The sequence below is a fragment of the Oryx dammah genome, unplaced genomic scaffold, assembly GCF_014754425.2.
Source record: "Oryx dammah isolate SB20612 unplaced genomic scaffold, SCBI_Odam_1.1 HiC_scaffold_5, whole genome shotgun sequence".
Lineage (NCBI taxonomy): Eukaryota > Metazoa > Chordata > Mammalia > Artiodactyla > Bovidae > Oryx > Oryx dammah.
Window position 1 is genome coordinate 50,167,995 of NW_024070189.1, and position 25,202 is coordinate 50,193,196.

The following is a 25,202-nucleotide window of genomic DNA, read 5'->3' on the forward strand; positions in this document are numbered from 1 at the left end:
TACTCTGGCCCTGAACAGAAAAAGTGTGCTGACAGCTGTTTTAGGGCAATCACTATCCAGCCTTTCATTCTACAGACAATTTGCCTTCAATGGTAGCCATCTTCCAAGTTTTGTTTCTCAGTTGTTCCAGTCTGGGGATCTTTAATAATTCATGCGCCCCCTGCTGTAGGTATGCTTGTTCTAAGAGTGGATCAGGTGAGACATTGAGACACAAAAGTTAGAGAGCAGCGGCCTCTAGTGGCTTAAAATATAAGCATTTCACTTCAGTTCAGTTCAGTCACGTCCAGCTCTTTGTGACACCAGGCTTCCCTGTCCATCACCAGCTCCCGGAGGTTACTCAAACTCATGTCCACTGAGTCGGTGATGCCATCCAACCGTCTCATCTTCTCTTGAACCCTTCTCCTCCCGCCTTCAATCTTTCCCAGCATGAGGGTCTTCGCAAATGAGTCAGTTCTTTGCATCAGGTGGCCAGAATATTGGAGCTTCAGCTTCAGCATCAGTCCTTGCAATGAATATTCAGGACTGATTTCCTTTAGGATAGACTGGTTGGATCTCCTTGCAGTCCAAGGGACTCTCAAGAGTCTTCTCCAATGCCACAGTTCAAAAGCATTAATTCTTCAGCACTCAGCTATTCTTTATACTCCAAATCTCACATCCACACATGACTACTGGAAGAACCAAAGCTTTGACTAGATGGACCTTTGTTGGCAAAGTATGTCTCTGCTTTTTAATATGCTGTCTAGGTTGGTCGTAACTTTTCTTCCAAGGAGCAAGTGTCTTTTAATTTCATGGTTTCAGTCACCACCTGCAGTGATTTTGGAGCCCCCCAAAATAAAGTCTGTCACTGTTTCCATTGTTTCCCCATCTATTTGCCATGAAGTGATGGGACCAGATGCTATGATCTTAAGTTTTCTGAATGTTGAGTTTTAAGCCAAAAGCATTACTTAGATTTGGTTATTATGTTTATGCTTCCCTGATGGCTCTTGGGGCTTCCCTTGTGGCTCAGCTGGTCAAGAATCCACCCACAATGCGGGAGACCTGGGTTCGATTCCTAGGTTTGGAAGATCCCCTGGAGAAGGGAAAGGCTACCCATTCAGTATTCTGGCCTGGAGAATTCCATGGATGGTATAGACCATGGGGTTGCAAGACGGAGCAACTTTTGGATTAATTCGCCTACAATGTAGGAGACCTGGGTTCGATCCCTGGGTCAGGAAGATTGCCTAGAGAAGAGAATGCTACCCACTCCAGTATTCTTGCCTGGAGAATTCCATGGACAAAGGAGCCTGGCAGGCTGCAGTCAAGATGGTTGCAGAGTTGGAAACGACTGAGAAACTAACATACACATAAACACATCGTGGTTACAGTGGAAAACAGGTTTAGATGAGTCTTGGCCGAGAGTTGAGGGCTCTGTATTACTTTGAAATATCTAGAACGTCCTGTGATTGGTTTCCCACCTTTTAGTGGTTACAGTTCTCACCTGGAGAGAGGAATACACTCTTAGAAGAGAGGTAGCTGAGTTAAAAACAAGGTAATAAAGAAATGACTGAATGTGGCACCATTCTTCCTAACAAATAGGCAAATTTAATTAAAGTCGTAAGAAATTGATTTAGCAGTGTTAGTGTTAGTAAATACTTGCCAGCACCTTGTCTTTCTTTAAATATTAACGATGAAGACAGAGGCAGCCTGGTAGGAATCAGACACTAGAATTATTGTCCAACTTGACCTTAATCTGCCCCTGGCCATGGGAAAGCCATTTTCCCTCTAGGCTTCAATTAATCCCCTGTAAATGAAGGGGTTGGACACTTAACTGGCAAAACCATCACCCAAATGCAGGTGTTGCTCTAAAGCTTTTTTTGCCTTAATCCTGGACAGTGTGATACTGGGTTTATCACTGCTGTGTACCAGGTAAATTTCTCTCCTTGAGAAAGGACACCTCCTGAAGACAAGGCATCTGGGGGAATTCTGCTGCTCTCACAGAACACCGAGAGTTCTGTGAGTTCAACATTTTGCAGCCACAGAACTTTTAAAAAAGCAATCAGAAATTAGATTACACTAAAATGTTACTTAGACACAACTCTACACATTCCTTTGCTGTGTAGTATTTGCTCCTCTTCTTTAAAATAAGCGATTCAGTTCCAAGGCAAGAAAAAAATTTTTTAATAAACTTTTATTTTTTATATTCAAGATAAAGCATATACACAACTGAATATGGAAATAAATAACTAGAAATGCTTTGGAAACTTTTCCATTTCACCCTCAAACTCATGAGTCTTTTTTTAACTTCATTTTAAGAAATACGGCAACTATAATACCAAGAGAAAAAAGAACCACAACTTTGTACAGAAACATATAGCCGCCTCTGACTATAAGGTTTAGCTGGAGTTTTAATAAACACAAAAGGGCACAAGACAAAAAGACTCTTCAACAGATTTACTCAAACAGCTTCGCTCGAGAAGAAAAAGGCACAGATTTAAGGGGATGACAGTGATTATTAAGAATATAGTAAATGGGGGCTCAGCCAAAAAGTGATACTTTATGAACTAAGTCTGGAAAAATGAACAAAATGAACTCTTTCCAATTACCTGCCTTCATTAAAATGAACTTTTAAATTAAATTGTATAAACATATGATATAAAGCTGGTACTTAGGAAGTATCTTTGTATATCTCCTCTATGTACAAATCTTTGTATACAACTTCAATGTTCCTGATACATTTTCTATACACCAAAATGAGCCCAGGCTTCCCAACTGCACACCGCCAAGTCTCTGTGGGGCTTGTTGGCAGCTGGACGGCTCCAGCAGCACTCCCAGGACAGCTAGAAAGAAGAGGGCCAGTTAAATGTAGTCATCTTCAACAGGCTCTCCATTGACGTCACAATAGTGGATAAAGATCGCCACTACTCGCTGAAACACACCCTTCTTCATTTGCCGCATCTCTGAAATTTCCTCTCCTATTGTTTCCATACAGATGTCTGCAGACAGCTGCCCTTTCCTTCGAGGAGCATAGATGGTGCCTTGGAAAGTAGAAAGCAAAGGGGAAACATGATTATCGAAATCATTTGGGAAGCTACTCTGATTAAGCTGGTCCATGAGATATGCCTGTATCCTCTCATGCAGTGTACTGATATATGTTTAGCTCATGGAATGGGTTCCCATCAGTGTGGTTATAATACTATGCTTGATGCCAAAAACAGTGCATATGATTAAAGGCCCAAGGAGAAAATGCACCAGAGATGTAAGTCATATATATGTAATTTAGTTTATGAAATCTATTTCCTCCTAAAATCTGTACCTAAACTGTTAAGTCCCCACAAGCTACCCAAGCAGCAGCTCATAATTAGAAGAATTAGTATAAGTGGAACAATTTTGAAACAATATAATTGACCAATTCTTTAATAAAAGAGTAACAAGATCATCAACATTTAGGTTTAAAAAAAAAAAAAACTAAGCAGGAAAATCTGTCTGAAGGGTTCCTTCCTAAATATCCCTAGTTAAGTCAATGATTCCCTATTGTACGCATTTAGAGCTATTCTGTTTTTTGAGCAAGGGGAGAACCAAATTAATAACAAAAAGCAAAAACATTTATATGGGAAGTGATTAAAAGCTGCACTGCTTGTAACGCAAACAAAATACTCAGGATCTAACGCTCAAACTAGAGAATAAAAATCAAGTCAGGTCATAATTACTTTCTTCATCATCCTCAAAATCATATCTGGCAAAGCTGTTAGGTTCTGCTGCCCGTAGTGATCTCAACCATGGGAAGTCTGAAATCATGGAATACGGCGCTCCATCCACAACACCTAAAAGAAGACAGATCAACAGTGCTACCGGTGGGGAAGTAATGACAGGGCCAAATGCTGTAGCATTTCAAAAGCAGCACCAGAGCTATGGATTCCAATTCTAGCTCTGCTACTACTTGGTCATGTGATTTTGATCATCCTTGGCTTTCATTAAGCCTCAGTCTCTCTCCCTTTGTGTGTGTGTGTATGTGTTTATACACAAATAAAGAGGCTAACACAGGTTCCCTCGAGTCACTGCAACTCAAGCTGTATCAAGTTTCAATTTCTTTTACTTTTTGTTTCCATACTATTGATTATTTTAGAGATGGCAAAAACTCATACAGGGAGAGCAATATTTATCTCATCCCTGCTACCTGCAGATAGTTAATATTCCCATTATTTTGACAAACTGTAAAGCTCCCATTCCTTCCTATCTTCCCTAAGACATGTCTCTCCATCTAATAGTTAACAGCTATTAGCTTTCCAACCATTTACAAATAAATGCTCACCTTCTAAAGTATAGATTTCTCTACCCCAGGGATACTTAGGGTACTTCTTTAAGTCATCTTCACTTCGTGTGGCTTCAGGGAAGAATTCATACTTAATGAGCTCTCTGGAGGCAACAAGAAAATTTAAAAATTATAAAACTGAAAAAAAATGTTGGGATATAAGTTAGAAAGGAACTATCAAAATGTGTCTTGCCTTGATTCTAATGAAGATCTCAAACAAAGTATTAAAATAACAAATGCATAAAGACTGATGCCTATATTCTGATGATATAAAACATCACAGTTTTGGACTTCCCTGGTGGTCCATGCTAAGTTGCTAAGTTGTGTCTGTTTGCGACCCCATGGACAGTAACCCATCAGGTTCCTCTGTCTATAGGATTTTCTAGGCAAGAATACTGGAGTGGGTTGGCAGTCCAGTGGTTAAGAATCCATCTGCTAATGCAGAAGACACGGGTTCAATCCCTGTTCCAAGAAGAGTCCACATACCATAAGGCAACTAAGCCGGTGGGTCCCAACTACTGGGGCCAACGTGCTCTGGAGCCCATGCTCCAGAGCAAGAGAAGCCGCCCTGACAAGAAGTCTGTGCAGCACAATGAAGAGCAGCCCCTGCTCACTGCAGCTAGAGAAAGCCCACGCACAGGAACAAAGACCTAGTGGAGCCAAAAATAAACATTTTTTTGTTTTTGTTTTTAAACACAGAGGTTTTTAAGATCTTTAATTTGATCTCTTTTAAACATGCTGTGGGGCTTCCCTTGTAGCTCAGTCATTAAAGAGTCTGCCTACAATGCAGGAGACTTGGGTTTGACACCTGGGTCAGGAAGATCCCCTGGATCTTCTGCCACTCCAGTATTCTTGCCTGGAGAATCCCATGGACAGACGAGGCTGGCAGGCTACAGTCCATGGGGTCCCAAGAGTTGGACACTACTTAGCAACTAAACCACCACAACCAACCAAACATGCTGTAGGCTAAAGGCATGAAACTAAAGGTACATGTACAGCCTGTTCTTGTGGTTTTTAAGTTTGAAAATAAAAAGTTACAAACATACATGTATGCATTTTAGTTTTAAGTTTTATTTCCCTCATTTTTTTTCACTATTTCATGTGTGTCAGTGCCTGAAAAGCCTGGATGAAATCATTTAAAATAAAAAACAATTAGGATTTGTTTCTGGGTGTCCTTGCTCCACGGAATGATACAGAAGGCTGTCAGGGCTGCAGATTACTTACTGGTTAATGTTTGCTATCGTGTCCATCCAGCTGCGAATGCGCACCTTGTTCCGGACGTTGGGAGGGTTACTGAATTCATGGATAATACAGATATGATAGGGGTAGGGACCACTAAATAGCTTCTGCTCCAATGTTAGTGTGTCCACCTGTGGAAAGTACCAGAGAGGATTTGGAACCAAGGAAGAGAATGCCTTAGCAATCTATCTCCTCGGGCTTGAACAATCTTTCCTTGGGACCTCAGTTTTTGAATCTTTGGCTGATTTGAAAATCAAATAGTCACATTCTGCCCTGAACACAACTTGCCATGCTAGGAATAAGGCTAAGCAAATTCATCTGTCTAGCAAGCTCAACAATTTACATCTCACTGTTGTATAAATGCACATTAAACCAGAGAATCTGGATTTAGGTAACTGATCCCAGCAATTCACTTCTGAGTATGTCTTTTACAGGTTTAAAGACAATACATTATAGAACTGTGAGTGCAGAACCATACACCTCATTCTAACTGGACTACTGTCCACTCCTAAAGACAGAACATATCTCCTTGCTTCCTTGTAGCCTTTGTTCACACTGCATCCCTATTACACTTACGAATTCCCACTTTGCCATCTTACCGACATACATGTCTGCCTCCTTTGTGGAAAGGCAAATTTCTCAAGGGAAGGCTGATAACCTGTGTATTTTTCAGCCTCAGCAAATTATAAACATTCAACAAGCAATCTGTGTACTGAAATGACTCTTTTCAGGCCAGGTTCAAACACTGACTGCAAACACTGATTGTTTAAAGGCTACTGTTTCCTTTAAACGTTCTTTCGACATTAAGCAGTTTCACATGCAATGCTACTCTTTTTCCCCTCAGTTTTACTGGGAAGTAACTGACACATATCACTGTATACACTTAAGGTATACACTTAAGGTATACAGCACGGTGATTTATTAATATATATATTGTGAAATTTTACCACAAAAGGTTCAGCTAACAGCCATCATCTCATATGGATACTATAAAATGTTTACTCTTAATAATGATAGTGGTAATGACAGCAACTATCATTTGATTGCATGGTATATGCCAGAAACTGTACCAGCATTTAACATGTATTAGTTTAACCATGACAGTAACTGCAGGTTTTTATTCTTCTAATTTTAGAGATGAAGAAACTAAAACATAGAAGTCAAGCAATCTGTTACACATCAGTGAACCAGAACTGGAACCAGGAAGTCTGAAACCAGAGTCTGCTCTTTATCACAGGCAACTTTTAATAAGTATAAAAACTTGTTGAAAAACAACTCTCTTCATCATATAACTTGCTAAAAGCCTCACAATGATCTATTAGAGAAGCAATGATGCAGAAAACTGCAAGATAGTCTAGGCTGGTTAAAAGACTGGAGAATCCAAAGAAACATTACTGTGGATTCAGCAACTGAATAAAAGCCAATTTTAAAAAGGCTGAATTCTAATAAAGGATGAGTGCAATATGTCATCACCAAAAAGAAGCAGAGCTTGTTACCTGCTGCATGGGGCGTAGGTATATGATACGGTTTCTTTCAGGAGGCATCCTTAGTATCTGGTCTAATACCTGATCCATATTCAGTTTCTTGCACTGTGCATAATCAAATCGGTTTACGATTGGTGCATTTTCTACTTTTAAATGTTTCAGTACCCTGCATCTTGTAGCTACAAAATGAAAACAAAGGTAAGATCTACAAATAATTTATACAAAATAACAGAGCAACGAATATAGCCTATTTGGAATCCTCTTTGGAGGACTGGCACATCTTTCATTAGCATAAAATACTGCAGATAAAAATATCTTTAACACAGGCCAAGTATTATTATACAGGACAACTGACAGTCATCAAAATGACTTGAAAATATGATTCTGTCCCGTTCAAAGGAAGACTGTCACCCTCATGCTAGAAGGGAGCTGAAGGTACCTTTTCCTATCTAAGATGTTACTGACAAGAAATTCAAGTCTCAGAGAATGACTTGCCTAAATACAGGAATTGTTTAGGAAATGTTTCTTGAAGAGGATGAATGATAGCAACTATTGAACTATACCAACTTTATGGGTAATGGTTCACATATGTTATCTTTCATTTGCCCATAGGGAATAAGCAGTGTTCATTTCCATTCTTATCACAGTATAAAACCAGAACATTAAAAAAAAAACAAACTCAGAAATATCTGGATACTTTGGTCTAAAGTTGTACAGTCCAGTATGGTAGTCACTAGATACCTGGAGGTATTTAAATTTAAATTAACTAAAATGTAATAAAACAATTTAGTTCCTCAGACACTAGTCACAGTTCAAATGTTCAAAAGACAAAAGTAGCCAGTGGTTACACATAAAACAACAGAGATACAGAATATTCCATCACTGCAGAAAGAACTACTGAAAGTGCTGCTCTGAAACATGATTAAGTATTCTTCCCATTTAACATACAAATGTGAGGATATGGAGAAAAGTAAATGCGACACATTTAACTACAGTAAGATACCAACTTCAGAAAAATACCCCCTTCCTTTTTTTTAATCTCACATATCATATACATATGTGTAAGCATGTATCAATCACTCCATTAAACCTTGGCAAATGCTTTATAAAGTAAGTATAATTATGTACACTTTACAGATCGAAAAAATCAATGCAGAATATATAAGTTGCACAAAGCAAGAAACAAGTCAGTTCTTAATGATTTTACATGGATAGTATCAAAAACAATTTTGAGTAATAATGGAAAAATAAACAGATAATGCATGGGGCATACTATGTATCTGAAGCTTTTAACTCATGCATTTTCAACTTAAAAATTTTAAACTTTGAATAACTCACTTATTTGCTCAGAGATAAATATGTATATTAAAAAGACATGAGAAATGTACTGGAAGGATATATATTAAATACACGACAAAGGTAATGGGAGCCAATGGGACTGGCAATGAGGGACAAATGGGCCTGGAAAGAAAAGTAGGGCCTAGACTAAGGATGTGCCATGAACTGAGGTTATGACTGATGGTATCATATCCAGAGCAGTCAAGCATTTAAGGCGCAGTCACTACTCCCTCTGTAAACACACACATAAAGACATGTCCAACACCACAGCTAGAAAATAGCAAAGAAGGATTCAAGGTGAGGCCTACTTGACTCCAAAGCCCAAAAATCCTGTTGACTTAACCTCTATCAGATCAAGTTGCAATTGTCTTGAGGAGGAAACTGGAGGAGTGTCTATATTAAAAGATAAACTAAGTCTCCGCACATGACCCCTTGCAAATACTACAGAGGTGAGAACTACAGAATGAGGACAGAATTAGAAAAATCTAACCGATTCTTTTGAAGAAGCAATACAGTAATGTTGTTATAGTATTTATGAGACTTTAATCCTTTAAGCTAAGTCAGACACTGTGGTATGACATGGGCCTGAGTACATACCATGGATGAACATCATCTTGGGACAGTCTTTCAGCACTAGATCGGTGATTCCACAGTTGGTCATAGTGACTCCAACAAGATTTTTGGATTTTAATACAAGGACCTACGAGGAAAAAAATTTAAGAGATATACCTTCTAGAGTATGTACTTTTTCTTTAAAAAAACAAAACTTTAATGTTTTCACTGGCACAATTGAGAAGCAACTACTACCAATCTCTTCTCTTTAGGGCAAAGAAAATATGTAAAGACGGAAACTTTAGTTCCTTTACATTCTTCAGGAACTGGGCAGGACTGAAAGGTAAGTGAAGGTTTTCCCCTTCACCTGCACATGGTCATCTTCAATCACAGGATCACTGGTACTGGTGGACTTATCCGCTGTCCGCTTCCGCTTCATGGCATGACGTGGCTTTGTTTTGGCAACTTCTAAAAAAGGCGAGGGGAAATTAAAATTTTAGCTTTGTTGTCTTTCCTTCGAAGAGAGCACATTCAAATGCATAGGTATAAACTCCATTAAGGCAACTCTCAATTCTACTTGATTCTCAAAGGAATACAAACAGACTGCCATTTCCAAATGACTTCCAAAATAAGATAACCTTCCACTGTCTCAAACATACCAATGTCAAATATACACCATGCTCTTCATACCTGGGCCATTCCAACAATCTAATCAACATTGTCGCCTCTAGACACTCAACTCATCCTAAATACTACTGGTAAGATTAAACTCACCGATTTCCTGCTAAACAACTTTAAATCATTGACTGCTGCTTAGGGAATACATATTGATGCCTGACATTTGGAGCTATACTTTAGCCCCAACCTTTCTCAACCCCATACCATATCCTAGTCATCTCCTATTGCCAATGGCTCTGAAGTCACTGATCATTTTAGCTTTTCCTGCCCACCTTTCCTGACTTTAATTTTTGAAATACTATCCATCCCTGAAAGGTCCAGCTTAAATGCTACCTGCTCTAATAAGTCACCTGGATCCCCGAACATCTGGTTCTATAATTCCCTGTATATGTTTTATTTCTCCATTTAAACTAAAAGCTCCTTGAAGACAACAACATTGTCTTATTTCATCTTTGTATCAACGTCAGCTGCTAACGATGAGCTAAAATGAACATTTATTGAATGAAATGGCACTCAACATTCACTGAATGATTGAAAGCATCACAGATACATCAATGGAGTAACAATAATAGCAAATATTTACTAAGCGCTTACTGTGTGTCAGGCACTTTTCTCAGGGTTTTACTTATATTAACTAATTTAATCCTGTTAACAGCCCTCTGAGATAGATTATTCTCCTTGCTTTACAAATAAGTAAACTCAGACACGGAAAAAGAAAACAGTTTACCAAGGTATTTACCACTGTGCTAGAAAACCTGCAATTACTTATCTGCCAGAGCCTACCTGCCTGCTGCTGCTGCTAAGTCGCTTCAGTCGTGCCCAGGTCTGTGCGACCCTATAGATGGCAGCCCACCAGGCTCCCCCGTCCCTGGGATTCTCCAGGCAAGAACACTGGAGTGGGTTGCCACTGCCTTCTCCAATGCTTCACTTTCACTTTCAAACCCTGCCTAGTAAGGCTCTAATTCACTTACTAGTATTGTTTTAAAACATTATAATTATATAATCATCAAATATCATGTTGATATTATTTAAGTACAAGTTCGAAATTCATCTCAAAAACTTAACAAGCACATATATTTTCCAAGACAAGACAAGACACTAAATCACTGTCTTCATTTAGAGTCATTCTGTAGCAGAGCATATACTGAATGGAGTAAGGTTGACATTTATTAATTAAATCCCACCATACTGCACACTACTACTAGATTATAAAAATTCCACTTGGTAACTCTCTCACTTCAAACTTGAAAAAGACCACAAAGAAAGGGAAACAAGGTACAAATACTGAAAATTTCCGAAGGCCTGGGGTTATATCCTATATAACCAGTTCAAGTGGTTTTTTTCTTTTTTCAATATACCAGAACTCTTTCCTCCACCATTCAAAATCTTTGTGAAACATTACACAAAACAACTGAAGACAGCTACTTTGGTTGAAGCCTAGAAGGGAGTCCAAGAGTTTTTACCTATCAAACCTCCTCCAAGGACTTTGAACCCAAGCAAAACCCTGGGTTTCTGGAAAAGAAAACTACTGATACTCCGAAGGCCAACTTACACAGTACTCCTGAAGGAGCTTCATGAATAATGTAATTATTTTCACTGACAGGGAATCTAACAGCAGCACCATTTCATACAACAGTCAAATTTCACACACCTGTTTCCACCAATAAGTAGTCCTGGTTCCTTCTCCCAGTACCACAAAAGCAAAAACAGGTCTGTTTCCATTCCTTCATCACAGTGTTCAAATAAGACTCTTATAACGGCACTCTCCTTTCATGCTCCAATCTTCAACCTCTCACCGTCATGGATTGCTTCCCTCCCCTACTCTTCAACTGATCAGAATATGGGGCTCAAAGTTAAATTTCCTGTTCTCCTGAGTACCTAAATTGGCAGTTTGTTTTCTAAGAAAAATTATAAAACTAAGTCACATTGTATATGTCGACAATCTTGAAAAACAAATGCTTCCCAATGTAACTCCCAGAGTTCATTGTGCTTTTTTCTTATGCCTCCTTCTTTGTTTAGGGACAATCTTTAGTGATTTTATACATCCACCAGCATCAACATACCTCATATGATGGCTCCTACCACTTATTAAGTTCACAGTTACTCACTCAAGACCCATACCATGTAAGACATTGTGCTAGAAGCTGGGAATATTACGGTGAGCAAGCAGACACTGTCCCTGCCCTCATGGAGCTCATAGTCTATTGGGAAAATAGACAGTAAAACATGGAATCACAATACACAGTGTAGTTGACAGTAGTGAAGATGCTACAGAAACACAGAAAAGCAGACCAGTGTAGTCACGGGTGTTAAGGGAAGAGGTCAGGGTTCATGGGACCCGCACCATACTCATCTTAATGCCGTTCTCTGACAATCCAGTTAGTTATTTCTGTGATTTTATTTTATAAATCATTATACAATGAGGAGAAAAAGAACAACTTACAGGCATTTATTCCCAATATAGGAAATCACAAGACAAATAACTACTTCTAACACGGTTTTAACACGACATAGGGCCATAAATAAAAAGCCAAATTAAAAACTCAAATATTTTCTTTGAAGTGACTTTAAAAATATCTGTAACACTCAGTCAAGTTTGTTCCTTTATTGGTTTGGACTTTTCTCCTTAAAACTTTTAAAGTAGAATGGCCAACAGATATAAAAAAAAACATGCTAGATTAAAAATTGCAAACTGAAAGTCACTCACATAACTTGTTCTTCCCAAAAGAGATAGGGAAAATTTAAAAATCAGCAGTTTGAAATTTCCCCAGAAATGCTGTTATTGAAAGTAAATGAACATTTGTATTGTGTTTAAAAATATTAGCAAGTAATTTACCTACCATATACACTATATGTATTAACTATAGACATTATAAGTCTTCCCAAATTGAAATAAAAAAAAATCAATAAGACAACAGATATAATTTACCTAAAAAAGTAAAAAGCACATTAATTTAATTCTAGTAAATTATTTAACCTAAGAAAAAGTTCTAGTCATGAAATAAGTCAGAAGAAAATGGCAAAGAGAATAACAAAACATAAGGCAAAGAAGTCAAACTCCCTCCCCTAAGATGGTTAATGTGAAGGACCCATATTAAAACACAAGCAAACCCCCCACACACACACACACACAAAAGAAACAACTCTTAAAACTTTACCAAGGCACAGGAGACAAAAATAGTCCCTAAATAGGAAGACTCAAAAACTGATCATTATCTTTTCAGTCAATCAATGTAAAGGAATTACAAACAAAATATAGGAATGTTTGTTTCTGCAACTCGACAAATTATAAAACTATAAAATAAGTGATAAATGCATGACTAACCAAGGACATTTCGCAAAGAGTAATGAAAGAGGACAGAACCCTGGAATAGGCCAGCATGCCAAGAGGTGAACTCAACAGAGGCAAAGTACACGATAAGAGAGCATTTCAAAACAACGATGAGGATGGATGTCAGTAAGTAGTGCTGAGACAATCAGGTGACATTTGTAATTAAAAAACAGTTCCCAAAGATTATAATAAAGATTTAAACTAAAATAAGTAAACGCATGAATAAAAGAATGAGAAGATGTGAACAATGATCTGAGCTAGGTGTACAGAAGGCTTTCCGCAGCCTAAAAATAAACTAGACATGTAGATCAGAACTAAACCATGTAGCTCTGACAAAACTAAACATGTAGATCTGACTTTACAAATATGAAAAACCATACAACAAAGGGTGTCCTAATGAGGTGCTTCTGTTTAACGGGCACAGACGTTCAATGTGGGGCGATGAAAAAGTTGAGCTGGATGGTGGTGATGGATGCATAACAATGTGAATATACCTAATGCTAATAAGCTATATACTATAAAATGATTAAAATGGTAAATCCATGTTATGTATAAAAAAAGATAAAAAGCATTTAAAATTCAAGCTGGGAAAAGTATTTTCATCATGGCAGAACTAATGTTTGCAAAGCATAATAAAATCTTCAAATAAAACTCATATACTTTATGACTTATAACAGTACATAAGTAAGGTCTCATATTTACCTTACGAAAGCTTGCTTTTGTTAGTTTAACTCCACATGATTTAATCAACTCTACTTAGTATATAAAAAGGTACTCTATGTGCTGGGTGTTGATGTAAAGATTTTAAAATTGAGTGAGACTTAGAGAAAATGAAATGTATTATTATTCACTGACAGCTATATACAACTTAATAAAGGCAGCAGAGAGTATTTAAAAATAAGATCAAAAATATAAACAATTATAATTAAGAAATGTGCTTTACCCCTACCAAATCCAATGCCTTGGCATACAAATAAATATTAATGAAACTATATATATGTACATCTTGAATGTATCTTCATCAAAATAATTCTTAGCTAAACCACTTACTTACCTGCTTATCTCCTGGCAAACCTGACTGGAAACAAAACTAGACTTCGGAAAAAATTACTAAATACTGCAAAAGCAGATATATGGGTATACCCAACAACTTACAGTCCTTACCTTAAGGTTTTAAAACTTAACTAGTTAAGTCTTAAAAGTTAAGACTTCTGAATGTGGAATGGGAGCAGAGCTTATATATTGGGAATAAGACATCAGAATCAGTACAGTATTTAAGGTCAATACATATACACAATTATACTTTTCTTAGAAGCATAGCTATCTAAGCTTTTCTTGGCTGGCTCTTACAAGCTGTTTCACATGCCACCCCCACTCCCCACTCCCATCCCACTGCTGAAAATTAGCTCAAGATCTATATGATCATAGAACCCAAACATAGAAATCAATTTGCCAAACTGGCTTTCTGTAAGAAAACTTTTAGAATGAGCAAATGCTCTTCTCTGGTCCTAACCTGCAGTAGCTAATCCTGGCAGCATTGTCATACCTGACTCAGATACCAGCGGTACATGGGAGAGTCTGCTCCTGGCCCTTGTTAGGGGCCTCCGAGGGTAGTCTTCATTAGACTGCACGTCACAGCGCTCAGGCTGGGAGCTCCCCCTCCTGTCCTCACCTGTAGCCCCCGAGCCACTCCCATTAGTCCTCGCATCATGTGCTGGGCCTGAAGACCCCCCTGGTGGCAGAGTCCTAAAGGAAAAGGCGGGTCTCGTACCATCCGGGCCATTCACAACACAGGCTCGGCTGGCTGAAGGACGCTCCTCGTCAGAACACCTGCCAGTTCTCCTGCGGGGCTCCTGGGGCCTGTGACAGCAGCATCTGGGGCAGACAGAGCTCTCTGCATCTCCCTCCTCCACAGCCTCAGAGTCCTCTGACCCACCGGGGGAGCAGACACACTGCCTGGGCACATCCACTTCTGCAGGGCTAGGCTCGGAAGAGCCGCTGCTGTTCACCGTCCTCACAAAGTCGGGGCTTTGAGAAGCAGTGCTGTGTGAGCTGGAGTTTCCCACTGTGCTGGCGGTGGTGCTGCTGCAGCTGGGATAAACATCCTTGTTTTTTTTCTTTTCAGGAATATCCCTAGCTGCTTTCATATCGGCTTTGATCTGCTCACTGGTGACCTGACAGCCTTTCTCACAGCTGCTTTCCTCGAGAGGAAACTGCTTCGACTGGCCCATCTGATGGGAGTTGTACCTCTTTCGAAGTGGAGTCTTGCCTTTTCCACTTACTGCTTACCGAAAAAGAAGAATGGCCCGAGGAAAAGAAAAGATTTCAGTACAAATTCTGGACAAAAGGTAAGAGTAAATCTGGAACAGGAACAACATACACTAATTTTCCTAAGGCATAATGGTGACCATATCACTCAGCTGCTCAAGAGTTCTTTATGGCTCTCTAGTGCCTATCTGATTAACACTCTTGATATCAGCTGTCAAGGCTTGTCATGACCTAATTGCAAACTAACCTTCCATTCTTGTCCCGTCTATAAACATTCTACACCCCCACCCAAACTCTTCTTTGAATATACCCCTGGCTTATTACCTAGGAGCCTTTATTCTCACCCGTTTTTATTGGCTTTGGACATCTGTTCAATCTCTTCTGCACTCCCACCCCAGAGCCACAATAGTACATGCCCTAAAATATAATCTGTTTCTGATCTGACTCTTCAACCAGACTAGAGGTTCCCGACAGAGGGAGGGAAATAGAGAGGTCAAGACTTATTCATCTCACCCCTCACAACACCTAACACAGTAACTGTGGGCACAGTAAGGCTGAATGAATATACAAAAGCATACTTATATTAGGTTTTGTCTGGCTGACACAAAATCTGGTTTCTAAATTCAGAAATTAAACTTTCTAGGAAACATTAGGTCAGTCAGCTGGTCACATGACTTTTCCTAAATGTCAGTGTCCATAAAACCTCCTTTAAACAAGTGTAAAGATAAATGTGAATTTCTTAAAAGGAATAAAGTAAGAAGTGAGTAATCAGTTAGTGGTTAGTAAGTTATTCCAAGTCTAAAGAACTCAGCTTACCATACACGGAAATGTGTGTATATTTCAGGTTCGGTGTTAAATGTGTACAAATATATACTAAACATTCAGATACATTAAGGAATAGGGTCTTCAAGGAAAAATGAGTGGACAATTTAAAAAAACCTCATCCTTTGCACAAAATGGTAAGCATATGTTTCTGAGAAATAGACGGGAAGACCAAGGAAAGAAGTATAAACCTAAAAGTTAACAGAATTAAAGTTTCTTGGTGAGGCAAATGGCAGAAGGTTGTAGACTGCATTTAAAGGGAGACAAGGGATTATAAGAACATACTTCAGGAGTTCCTCAAGCACCAAACTAACCACCAACATTTGCTAAATAAGCACAAGTGGACAGATGACCACCTGGGAACGGTTGTTCTTCACTGCTCTAGATGACTCGGCTGTCATCTTTTATGTGAGGCACAGGCCCCTCACTAATCCCTGATACTCTGATGCCACGATTTCCTAAAGCCTCCACTATGGGACTGACAATCCTCAGACCTTCTCTTCCCTGAGCCCCAGTTCTACAATACTCTTGTGCTGCACTCACCCCTGGCAGTGCCACTCAGATTTCCCTCTCTTGCTTGCTCTGCTGCCTTTCTTGCCCCCTGTCACATTGCATAAGGACATGTCAACTGTACCACAGGCTGTGGCAGGGACACAGTATGTAAAGACCAGTGTGTCCGCTCTCGTGGTGACTCTCACCAACAGGCCACAGTGAGACACAACCTCTCACCTGATAATTCCCTGGACTGCACAGACTCTCCGTTTTTTTCTTCACGCTCAGAGAAACGCCGGGAACCATTCTTAGGAATCCAGACTTCTTGGAGTTCTAGACTGTCTTCTTCATCATCACTCTCTGAGTCATGAACAGTAATTGGGGGTGGTTTTACTACACGCTGAAGACCACTGGGTCCTAAAACAAAAAGCAAACGCATAACAGTCAATTTTTGCCGAAGAACAACTTTCACTCAAAATATTGTTCCAGTATTTTGGGATCAGAGAGATGCTTTGGCTCTATGAAACCTCCCTGATCACTCATTTTCATGCACATATACTCAGATGAGACACTGTGAAAACACTTTAATTCTAAAGCATTATGTAAACATTAAGTATGACTAATGTACCAATCAACATTATAAAGAAAAATTAAAGCAGAAAAGCATATGGCATCTTCCTTTAAGATCTTCACTGTTGGAAAGAGTCACATAATTATTCTAAAAATAATACTCATTATAATCATTTGAAAAATAGGCTAGATATTTTCCAAATTTTGCAAATGTCTGAGTGAAAGCAAGCCTCTGATATCTATAGACTGGTGAGAATTCTGCATTCTTTAAGTACAGGTCTAATGCACTGGATGTCACAGATATGTTCTTGAAAGGCTGGATGCATGCTACAATTTGGTTCTTTGATTATTTATGTAAAAAATGTTTTGGGCTTCCCTGGTGGCTCAGTGGTAAAGAATTTGCCTGCCATTGCAGGAGACGTGGATTTGATCCCTGGGTTGGGAAGATCCCCTGGAGTAAGAAATGGCACCCAATGCAGTCTCAGCAGGCTGCAGTCCATGAGGTCACAAAGAGTCAGACACGACTTGGTGACTAAACAACAACAAAAAATTTTTTGTCTGCCTGGCACTGCACATTGTAAACCTTCAGCTCTCACAACCCACTTTTCTCTGACAAGTGAGGAAACTTTCCTGCCTTTTTCCTGTCATACTGTATAATGCCTGGCACAGGGTAGGCACTCAAGTATTTGTTGAGTGAGTGACTGCATCTGTAAGACACTTAAAACAAGGGTAGTTAAAGATGTTTTCAATTCAAAGGCAAGGTAGCATTTGAACAGACCAGGAGTGAGAAAATTTTAGTTCTCATCTCAATTCTGTTCCTTGATCAATGGCTGAGTGGTCTTGAGTAAACCAGTCAAACTTTTCAAAGAATATTAGTTTCCCTATCTGTAAAGATGAAAGATTATATCAGGTAATCTTTATGGATTATATGACTGCTCTAAATGACCCAGTGCCAAACTGAGACTAGATCTTGTTCTCTTTATTATACCAAATCAACCTCTCCACTGCTTCTTCTCCCCACCAAAATGAAGGGAGAGAATAAGCAGAACATTTAATCAGGTTATTTTCTTATTTATAACTTGAGTGTTTTATTTTCCCTATATACACACATATGTGTATATACCAATAAAGAGGAACTGCTGCCACATTTACAAAAAAATAAAAAAAAAACTAATAAGATACACACACACATACACAGAGCAAGAAATAACACAAGCCTAGTCAAAAAAATAGGCAGTGGCACCCCACTCCAGTACTCCTGCCTGGAAAATCCCATGGACGGAGGAGCCTGGTGGGCTGCAGTCCATGGGGTCACTAAGAGTCAGGCACAACTGAGCGACTTCACTTTCACTTTTCACTTTCATGCACTGGAGAAGGCAATGGCAACCCACTCCAGTGTTCTTGCCTGGAGAATCCCAGGGATGGTGGGAGCCTGGTGGGCTGCCGTCTATGGGGTCGCACAGAGTCGGACACGACTGAAGCGACTTAGCAGCAGCAGCAGCAGCAGCAGCAGTCAAAAATAAACAGCATGTAACACATCGTTAGCTGTCATGTCAAAAAAACCCCATCATTCTCAATGTTTTCCTTTCTTCATTAAAGTCAGGCCCTAGTTTTTAGAACCATGAATGTGGGAAGTCACATGATTACCAGCTTGTTCCTCGTCAACATCCACAGGAATAACTGCCTGACTGTGAGCTGGAGTCTCATGTCCACTCTCGGCCATCACCTCTGCATCTTCTTGCACCATGTCTTCCATCTCATTCAGTGCTTAAACAAAAATAACCACAGTCAAAGTAAAACCAGGAGGTGTCTAAGAAAACCACAATGGCAGGCAAAACTGTGGCACCATTAAGAAATGAACAGCCTCATGATCATTAGGCCCATTCTAAAAGAATATCATGTAAATGTGCTTCATTCTACTGACATCAACAAGAAATGTTCAATTCTATAGGAGGGGAGACCACAGATGGCAAAAGGACTACTTCATAGAGAAAGTCCATCATTTTAAGATGAAAGGATGGAGAAAGGTATAGCTGAAAGAAGAAAGCACTTATTTATTCCTGAAGATGTTACCAGGGATGGCTATATAAGGCAACTGTTTGTCTCCCTCTAAGCTATTTGTTTGATGACAGCCAGCTACTGCAAGATCTCATGATCATCTTGTAAGCAGTTAGTCTTGTATCTGCTGCCTGAACCAGGATGCATTGAGCAAGCAAGCTCAAATTGTTTCTTTTTCTGCTCTCTAGAGAATACGGTCATATTTTCAGCTCATGTGTAGCAAGGATTATTAAACACAGGAAGTACATTTTTAACATTTTAGCAACATTCAAATGTTTAATCTGCATCTAAGTCTTCTAAGGCTATTAGTGCCTATCAGTGAATGAGTATGTTTATATTTTTCTAGATGATAAGCACATTGAATAATTTCAGACTGATAAGCTTCAAGATTTTAAAAGATTAAATTCAAATCCCTCAAGTCCGTATTCAAAGCACTCACCCCAGTACCCTCTTACTCCCGACCCCTAAGCTAGGGTGCCTGCTCTCAGTTTGAATCAGGACAATACCAGTAGTGTCCTTTACACTTGTAGCATTGTCAGGACCCAGATGGTGGCAGGCTGTGTCTACCCTGTGCACCACTTAACACCTATGGGTGTACCACACTACTGCTATCAAATCAACGAACCATTTAAATGAAATGAAGACACCGACACAGAAGGAAACAAGATACTGTTCCTGAAAGAACTAAAGAATCTATTTAAGGAGATAAGAAAAATTCATATAGTCAACAAAGAAACAAGGTAAAATATGAGAATGCCCGAAACATACTATTCAGATAAATGCTACTGGGATATACAGCAGAGAGGTCTGAGATTCAGAGGGACACTGGGGTTTGCTTTGGTTTTGAAAATACACAACAGCACGTTCCCCCTCATGTTTAGCCTCCCATCCAGAACTCTTGCCCAACTCTAGCTTCTACACTTCATTTAGGGCCAAAAAAAGGACTGACCTTGTCAAGAAATATTACATGATTAAACATCAATCAATTTGCATCTTTTATTCAATTCTCAAGAGCAATTATGAATAGCAGCTAGTAATTAATGTGTACATATACTATGTCTGGCTCTGTGTTAAATGCCCTCATATACGTTAGTTATTTCTTATAGCAATCTTATGAGGGTATTATTACTAGTCTCATTTTTGCGGTTGAGGAAACTGAGGCTCAGAAGGGTTAGCAATTTAAGGGGATTTGAAATGAGGTCCATTTCCAAAGCCTGCTACAAAACATGGACGATGAGTAGGTGGAAAATTTATAGTCCCTGCTCTCAGAGAACGCACACCTTCTAGCAGAAATGTCAAGACATATAAAATAAGGTCAAGGCAAGGCAACCTACTCCAGTATTCTTGCCTGGAGAATCCCATGGACCAAGGAGGCTGGTGAGCTGCAGTCCATTGAGTTGCAAAGAGTTGGTCATGACAGAGCGACTAAGCACAGCACAACACATACACAGCACAAAACATGCTCACTAAGCGCTAGAACCGTCCAAGTAAAGGGGACATGGACAAAAAAGCAGCTGTTAAGTCTTGGACAGGGAAGGTTTCACTGAGATGGAGTGATATTTCATATATACCAGGAAGCGAAGAGTAAGTAGGTCAGTGATAAAAAGAACAAGAGTTTGAGTTGCGGTAAAGGTGTGAAAGAGGAAAGGAGGTTAAAAAGGTAGCCTGGGTCCCAGACTGTGAAAAGTTTAAAACTGCCTCTTATAGGTAGAAGAAAACCACTAGGACAGAACTACAGACTTTCCTGATGGCTCAGAGGGTAAAGCGTCTGTCTGCAATGCAGGAGACCTGGGTTTGATCCCGGGGTCGGGAAGATCCCCTGGAGAAGGAAATGGCAGCCCACTCCAGTACTATTGCCTGGAAAATCCCATGGACGGAGGAGCTTGGTAGGCTACAGTCCATAGGGTCACAAAGAGTCGGACACGACTGAGTGACTTCACAATCAATCACAATCAAGATTTTCAAAGCTTTCAGCAATTGCTTTTTAGGTTGCCACAATAACCTGTAGAAATACTATAAATACCCCAAAGTTATTTTAAACTTCTTTAATTGCATTCATTCACTGAATATTTATTTACAGCTTACTACAATGTGTTATTGTTCCTAGGTGCTAAAAGACAGTGGTTATAGTCAACATCTCTAATCTCATGGAGTTTAGTTGGGGAAGAAAAAGATTTTTAGTAAAATTATTTTTTAGTCAACAATAAAAACATCAGAAAATAATATCTTATGTAATAAAACTAAAAGAGGGTGATATAAAAGAGAATTAGTGGCACTTAAATTGGTAAGGTGATCAAAAGGTTCAATAAGTCATAGAAATGTAACACACAGCATGCAGACTATATTTATTAATACTCTATGGCATATTTGAAAATTACTGAGAGAAGATCTTAAAATTTCTCATCACCGTAAAAAACTGTAACTATGTATGGTGATCGATGTTTACTAAACTTATTGTGATCATTTTGCAATATGTACAAATAATGTCAATTATACCTCAAGTGAAAAAAAAGATTAAGGTGGTAAGGAAAGACAGCTCTGAGATTAATATTTAAGCTAAGACCTACATATCAAGAAGAAGCCAGCCATGTAAAGATGGAGGGGAGGACATTCTATGAAGAGGCAGCAGTTAGTACAACAGTTGGTGCCAGTTTGGCATATTCAAGCACAGTGTATGAGGTGGGGAGTAGTACAAGGTGAGAACAAGCCAGATTATGCAGCACTTTATGGCCCAAATCAAGAAACTAGATTTATTCTAAGGGAGAGGGGAGCTGTCAGAAAGTTTTATGAAAGGAAGTAACACTGCCTGCTATTTCTTTTTTAAAAATTGCCCTACCTACTTTAAGAACTTATTTTACTGTAAAAGGTCTAGTACAATGAGGAAGAAGAATGTAGATACACTGGGGAGATGTTTTAGAGACAGTCAACAGAACTTACTGAAGACTCCATGTTGGAGAGAGCAGGTAGGTGGTGGTATAAAGCAAAGAAAGGATAATGTCTTGGGAAAGACAGGCAAGATGACGGGGGGATAGAATGGGGAGACCACTTTCTCCCCAACAAAATCATCGAAAGGTCATTTGAATGCTGAGCAACTTCCACAAAACAACTGAACGCTGGTGGAGGACACCAGGCACCCAGAAAGGCTGCCCATTCTCTTTGAAAGGAGATAGGACAAAATATAAAAGACAAAAAGAGAGTCAAAAGAGTTAGGGATGGAGACCCGCCCTGGGGAGGGAGTCGTTGTGAAGAAGAAGTTTCCAAGGCAGGAAACCCTCTCACTGGAGGGTCTGTGGGCAGTTTTGGAATCTCACAGGGCAGTATCAGTTCAGTTCAGTCGCTCAGTCGTGTCCGACTCTTTGCAATCCCATGAATTGCAGCATGCCAGGCCTCCTTGTCCATCACCAACTCCCGGAGTTCACTCAGACTCACGTCCATCAAGTCAGTGATGCCATCCAGCCATCTCACCCTCTGTCGTCCCCTTCTCCTCCTGTCCCCAATCCCTCTCAGCATCAGTCTTTTCCAGTAAGTCAACTCTTCGCATCAGATAGCCAAAGTACTAGAGTTTCAGCTTTAGCATCATTCCTTCCAAGGAAATCCCAGGGCTAATCTCCTTCAGAATGGACTGGTAATATAACCAGGAGGGGAAAAAAAAAAAAAAAGACCCCACAGAATATGCGCCTAAACGCAACTCCCAGTGGAGAAGTAGCCCAGACACTTGTGTCCGCCACCAGTGAGTGGGGGCTAGACAGGGAGGCTTCGGCTGCATGCTTAGGGTAAGGACCAGGCCTGAATGCCCTGAGGACAATCTGAGGGAGCTAATGTGAGACAGCAACAAACTGTGGGATAGCCAGAGAGAGAGAGAGAGGAAAAAAAAGAGAACTTCCCCACGAAAGTCTCTAACCTGGCCCTCTCACAGAACAAAGGATTGAAAGAATACCAAAGGAGAGCTAGCTGGCTGCATACAGCCCCCCCTCCCACCGCCCCCCTGTCCCCCGCCCCCCTGCCAGAGGCAGAGAGGCAGGGATGCAACAGCCAGAGCCAGAAGGCTAGGGGCAATCTCGGCCCCAGATACTGCATCCTCCACCAAACTGTGAGCAGGCTCCCAGTTGCTAACCACGTCTCCCTAGGATTCTGGAGGACTGACAGATGCCAGTAGGGTCATAGCCTGAGATCAGCTCCCCAGAAGAGATACAAAGCACACCTGAGACAGTGCTCTCTTGGCACACCCGGGACTGAGTGGCAGGGACCGGGGAGGTGATCAAGATGCATGGTCCACCTGGGACAGTGTGCTCGCCAAGCACCTGGTCACCTGAGCTGTTGGGATCTGGGAAGGGCACAAAACACATGCCCAAGTGAGTCTGTGCCCTTGTGGAGTACCTGAGAACCTGAACCTGAGCAGCTTAGACATGGGAAGTGCATAAAATGCAGGCCAGCTTTGGACAATATTCCTGCAGAGCAACCTGGAGTCTGAGCAGTGTAGACCCGGAAAACACAGGCCACAGTGAGCTGGGGCAAACCCAGTGCTATCCATACACCATGAGCACTCCCCACACACACCAGTGATACTTGTTTGCAGTGTTCCTCCCTCTCCACAATTGAACAAGTGAGCCTAAATAATGAACACCTTTGCCCCATTGTGTCAGGACAGAAATTAGACACTGAAGAGACTTACAAAAAGGAAGCCAAAATAAATAAAGAGATGGAAGTGACTCTGGAAGTGACAGATGCAACAGATTAAAACCCTGTAGTAAACATTGACGAAGCACTGGAAGGGGCCTATAGAGACCTTGAGAAGCACAAGGAGGAACAAGGAACTATCTGAAACTGAACTGACTCCACACTGCCCACAAGAGCTCCAGAGAAATTCCTAGAAGTATTTTTATTATTATCATTAAAACAATTTTTAAAAGTTCTTTACTATTCCTTTAATTTTCATTTTTATAACCTACTATTACCTTGCAAAAAAAATACCTTATTTTTAAAGCAAATTTCATATATATATTTTTTATAATTTTCGTGACTGATTTTTCTTTTTTAATATTGTATTTTTGAGAGTTTAACCTCTACTCTAGATTCTTAATCTTTGCTTTTTGGTATTTGTTATCAATTTTTACTTTTAAGAATCTAATCTTCAGTATCCATTTCCACTTGGGGGTGTGATTACTGGCTTGATTGCTCTCTCCCCTTTTGACTCTCCCTCTTCTCCTCCACATCACCTCTATCTCCTCCCTCCCCCTTCTCTTCTCTACTTACCACTGTGAATCTCTGGGTGTTCCGGGTTGTGGAGAACACTTAGGGAAGTGATTACTGGCTAGACTGCTCTCTCCCCTTTTGACTCCATGTCTTCTCCTCCTGGTCACATCTACCTCCTTCCTCCCTCTTCTCTTCTCCATGTAACTCTGAACCTCTCTGGGTGTCCCCCACTGTGGAAAATTATTTCACCATTAACCTAGATGTTTTAACATCTATGCTATATGGATGGAGAAGTCTTGAGGCTATTGTAAGAACAAGACTGAAAGCCAGAGGTAGGAGGCTTAAATCCAAAACTTGAGAACACCAGAGAACTCCTGATTCCAGGGAACATTAATAGACAAGAGCTCATCCCAAAGCCTCCTTAGGTTAGGTGAAGTTGCTCAGTCGTGTCCGACTCTTTGCGACCCCATGGACTTCTCTGTCCATGGGATTCTCCAGGCAAGAATACTGGAGTGGATTGCCATTTCCTTCTCCAGGGGATCTTCCCAACCCAGGGATTGAACCCAGGTCTCCCGCATTGGAGGCAGACGCTTTAAGCTCTGAGCCACCAGGGATTTCAAAGCCTCCATACCTACACTAAAACCCAAGCTCCACCTAAGAGCCAACAAGTTCCAGAGCAAGACATACCACATTAATTCTCTAGCAACACAGGAACATAGCCCTGAGCATTAAAACACAGGCTGCCCAAAGCCTTGCCAAATCCATAGACACTTCAAAACTCACTACTGGACTCTTCACTGCACTCTAGAGAAAAGAGATCCAGCTCTACCCACCAGAACACAGAGGCAAGCTCCCCTAACCAGGAAAGCTTGACAAGCCACTAGTCCAA

At 40.2% G+C, this 25,202-nt stretch overlaps 1 protein-coding gene across 7 annotated transcripts in view; it reads right to left on the bottom strand.

The window, feature by feature from the left end:
* Positions 1–2,149: 2,149 nt before the first annotated feature.
* FBXO38 (F-box protein 38) overlaps positions 2,150–25,202 on the bottom strand; it is a 66,226-nt gene continuing 43,173 nt past the window's right edge. For 3 of the 7 annotated variants that reach the window (XM_040239654.1, XM_040239648.1, XM_040239649.1), the window contains 10 exons: positions 18,710–18,829; positions 16,730–16,909; positions 14,457–15,194; positions 9,269–9,369; positions 8,947–9,049; positions 7,024–7,190; positions 5,513–5,658; positions 4,289–4,392; positions 3,687–3,800; positions 2,150–3,014 (listed from right to left, as the gene is read on the bottom strand). In XM_040239654.1, coding sequence (XP_040095588.1) covers positions 2,836–3,014; positions 3,687–3,800; positions 4,289–4,392; positions 5,513–5,658; positions 7,024–7,190; positions 8,947–9,049; positions 9,269–9,369; positions 14,457–15,194; positions 16,730–16,909; positions 18,710–18,829 — 1,952 coding nt within the window. In that variant the 3' untranslated portion in view covers positions 2,150–2,835. The remainder of the gene's footprint in view (positions 3,015–3,686; positions 3,801–4,288; positions 4,393–5,512; positions 5,659–7,023; positions 7,191–8,946; positions 9,050–9,268; positions 9,370–14,456; positions 15,195–16,729; positions 16,910–18,709; positions 18,830–25,202) is intronic. The other 4 variants (XM_040239653.1, XM_040239651.1, XM_040239650.1 and 1 more) reach the window with 4 other exon arrangements.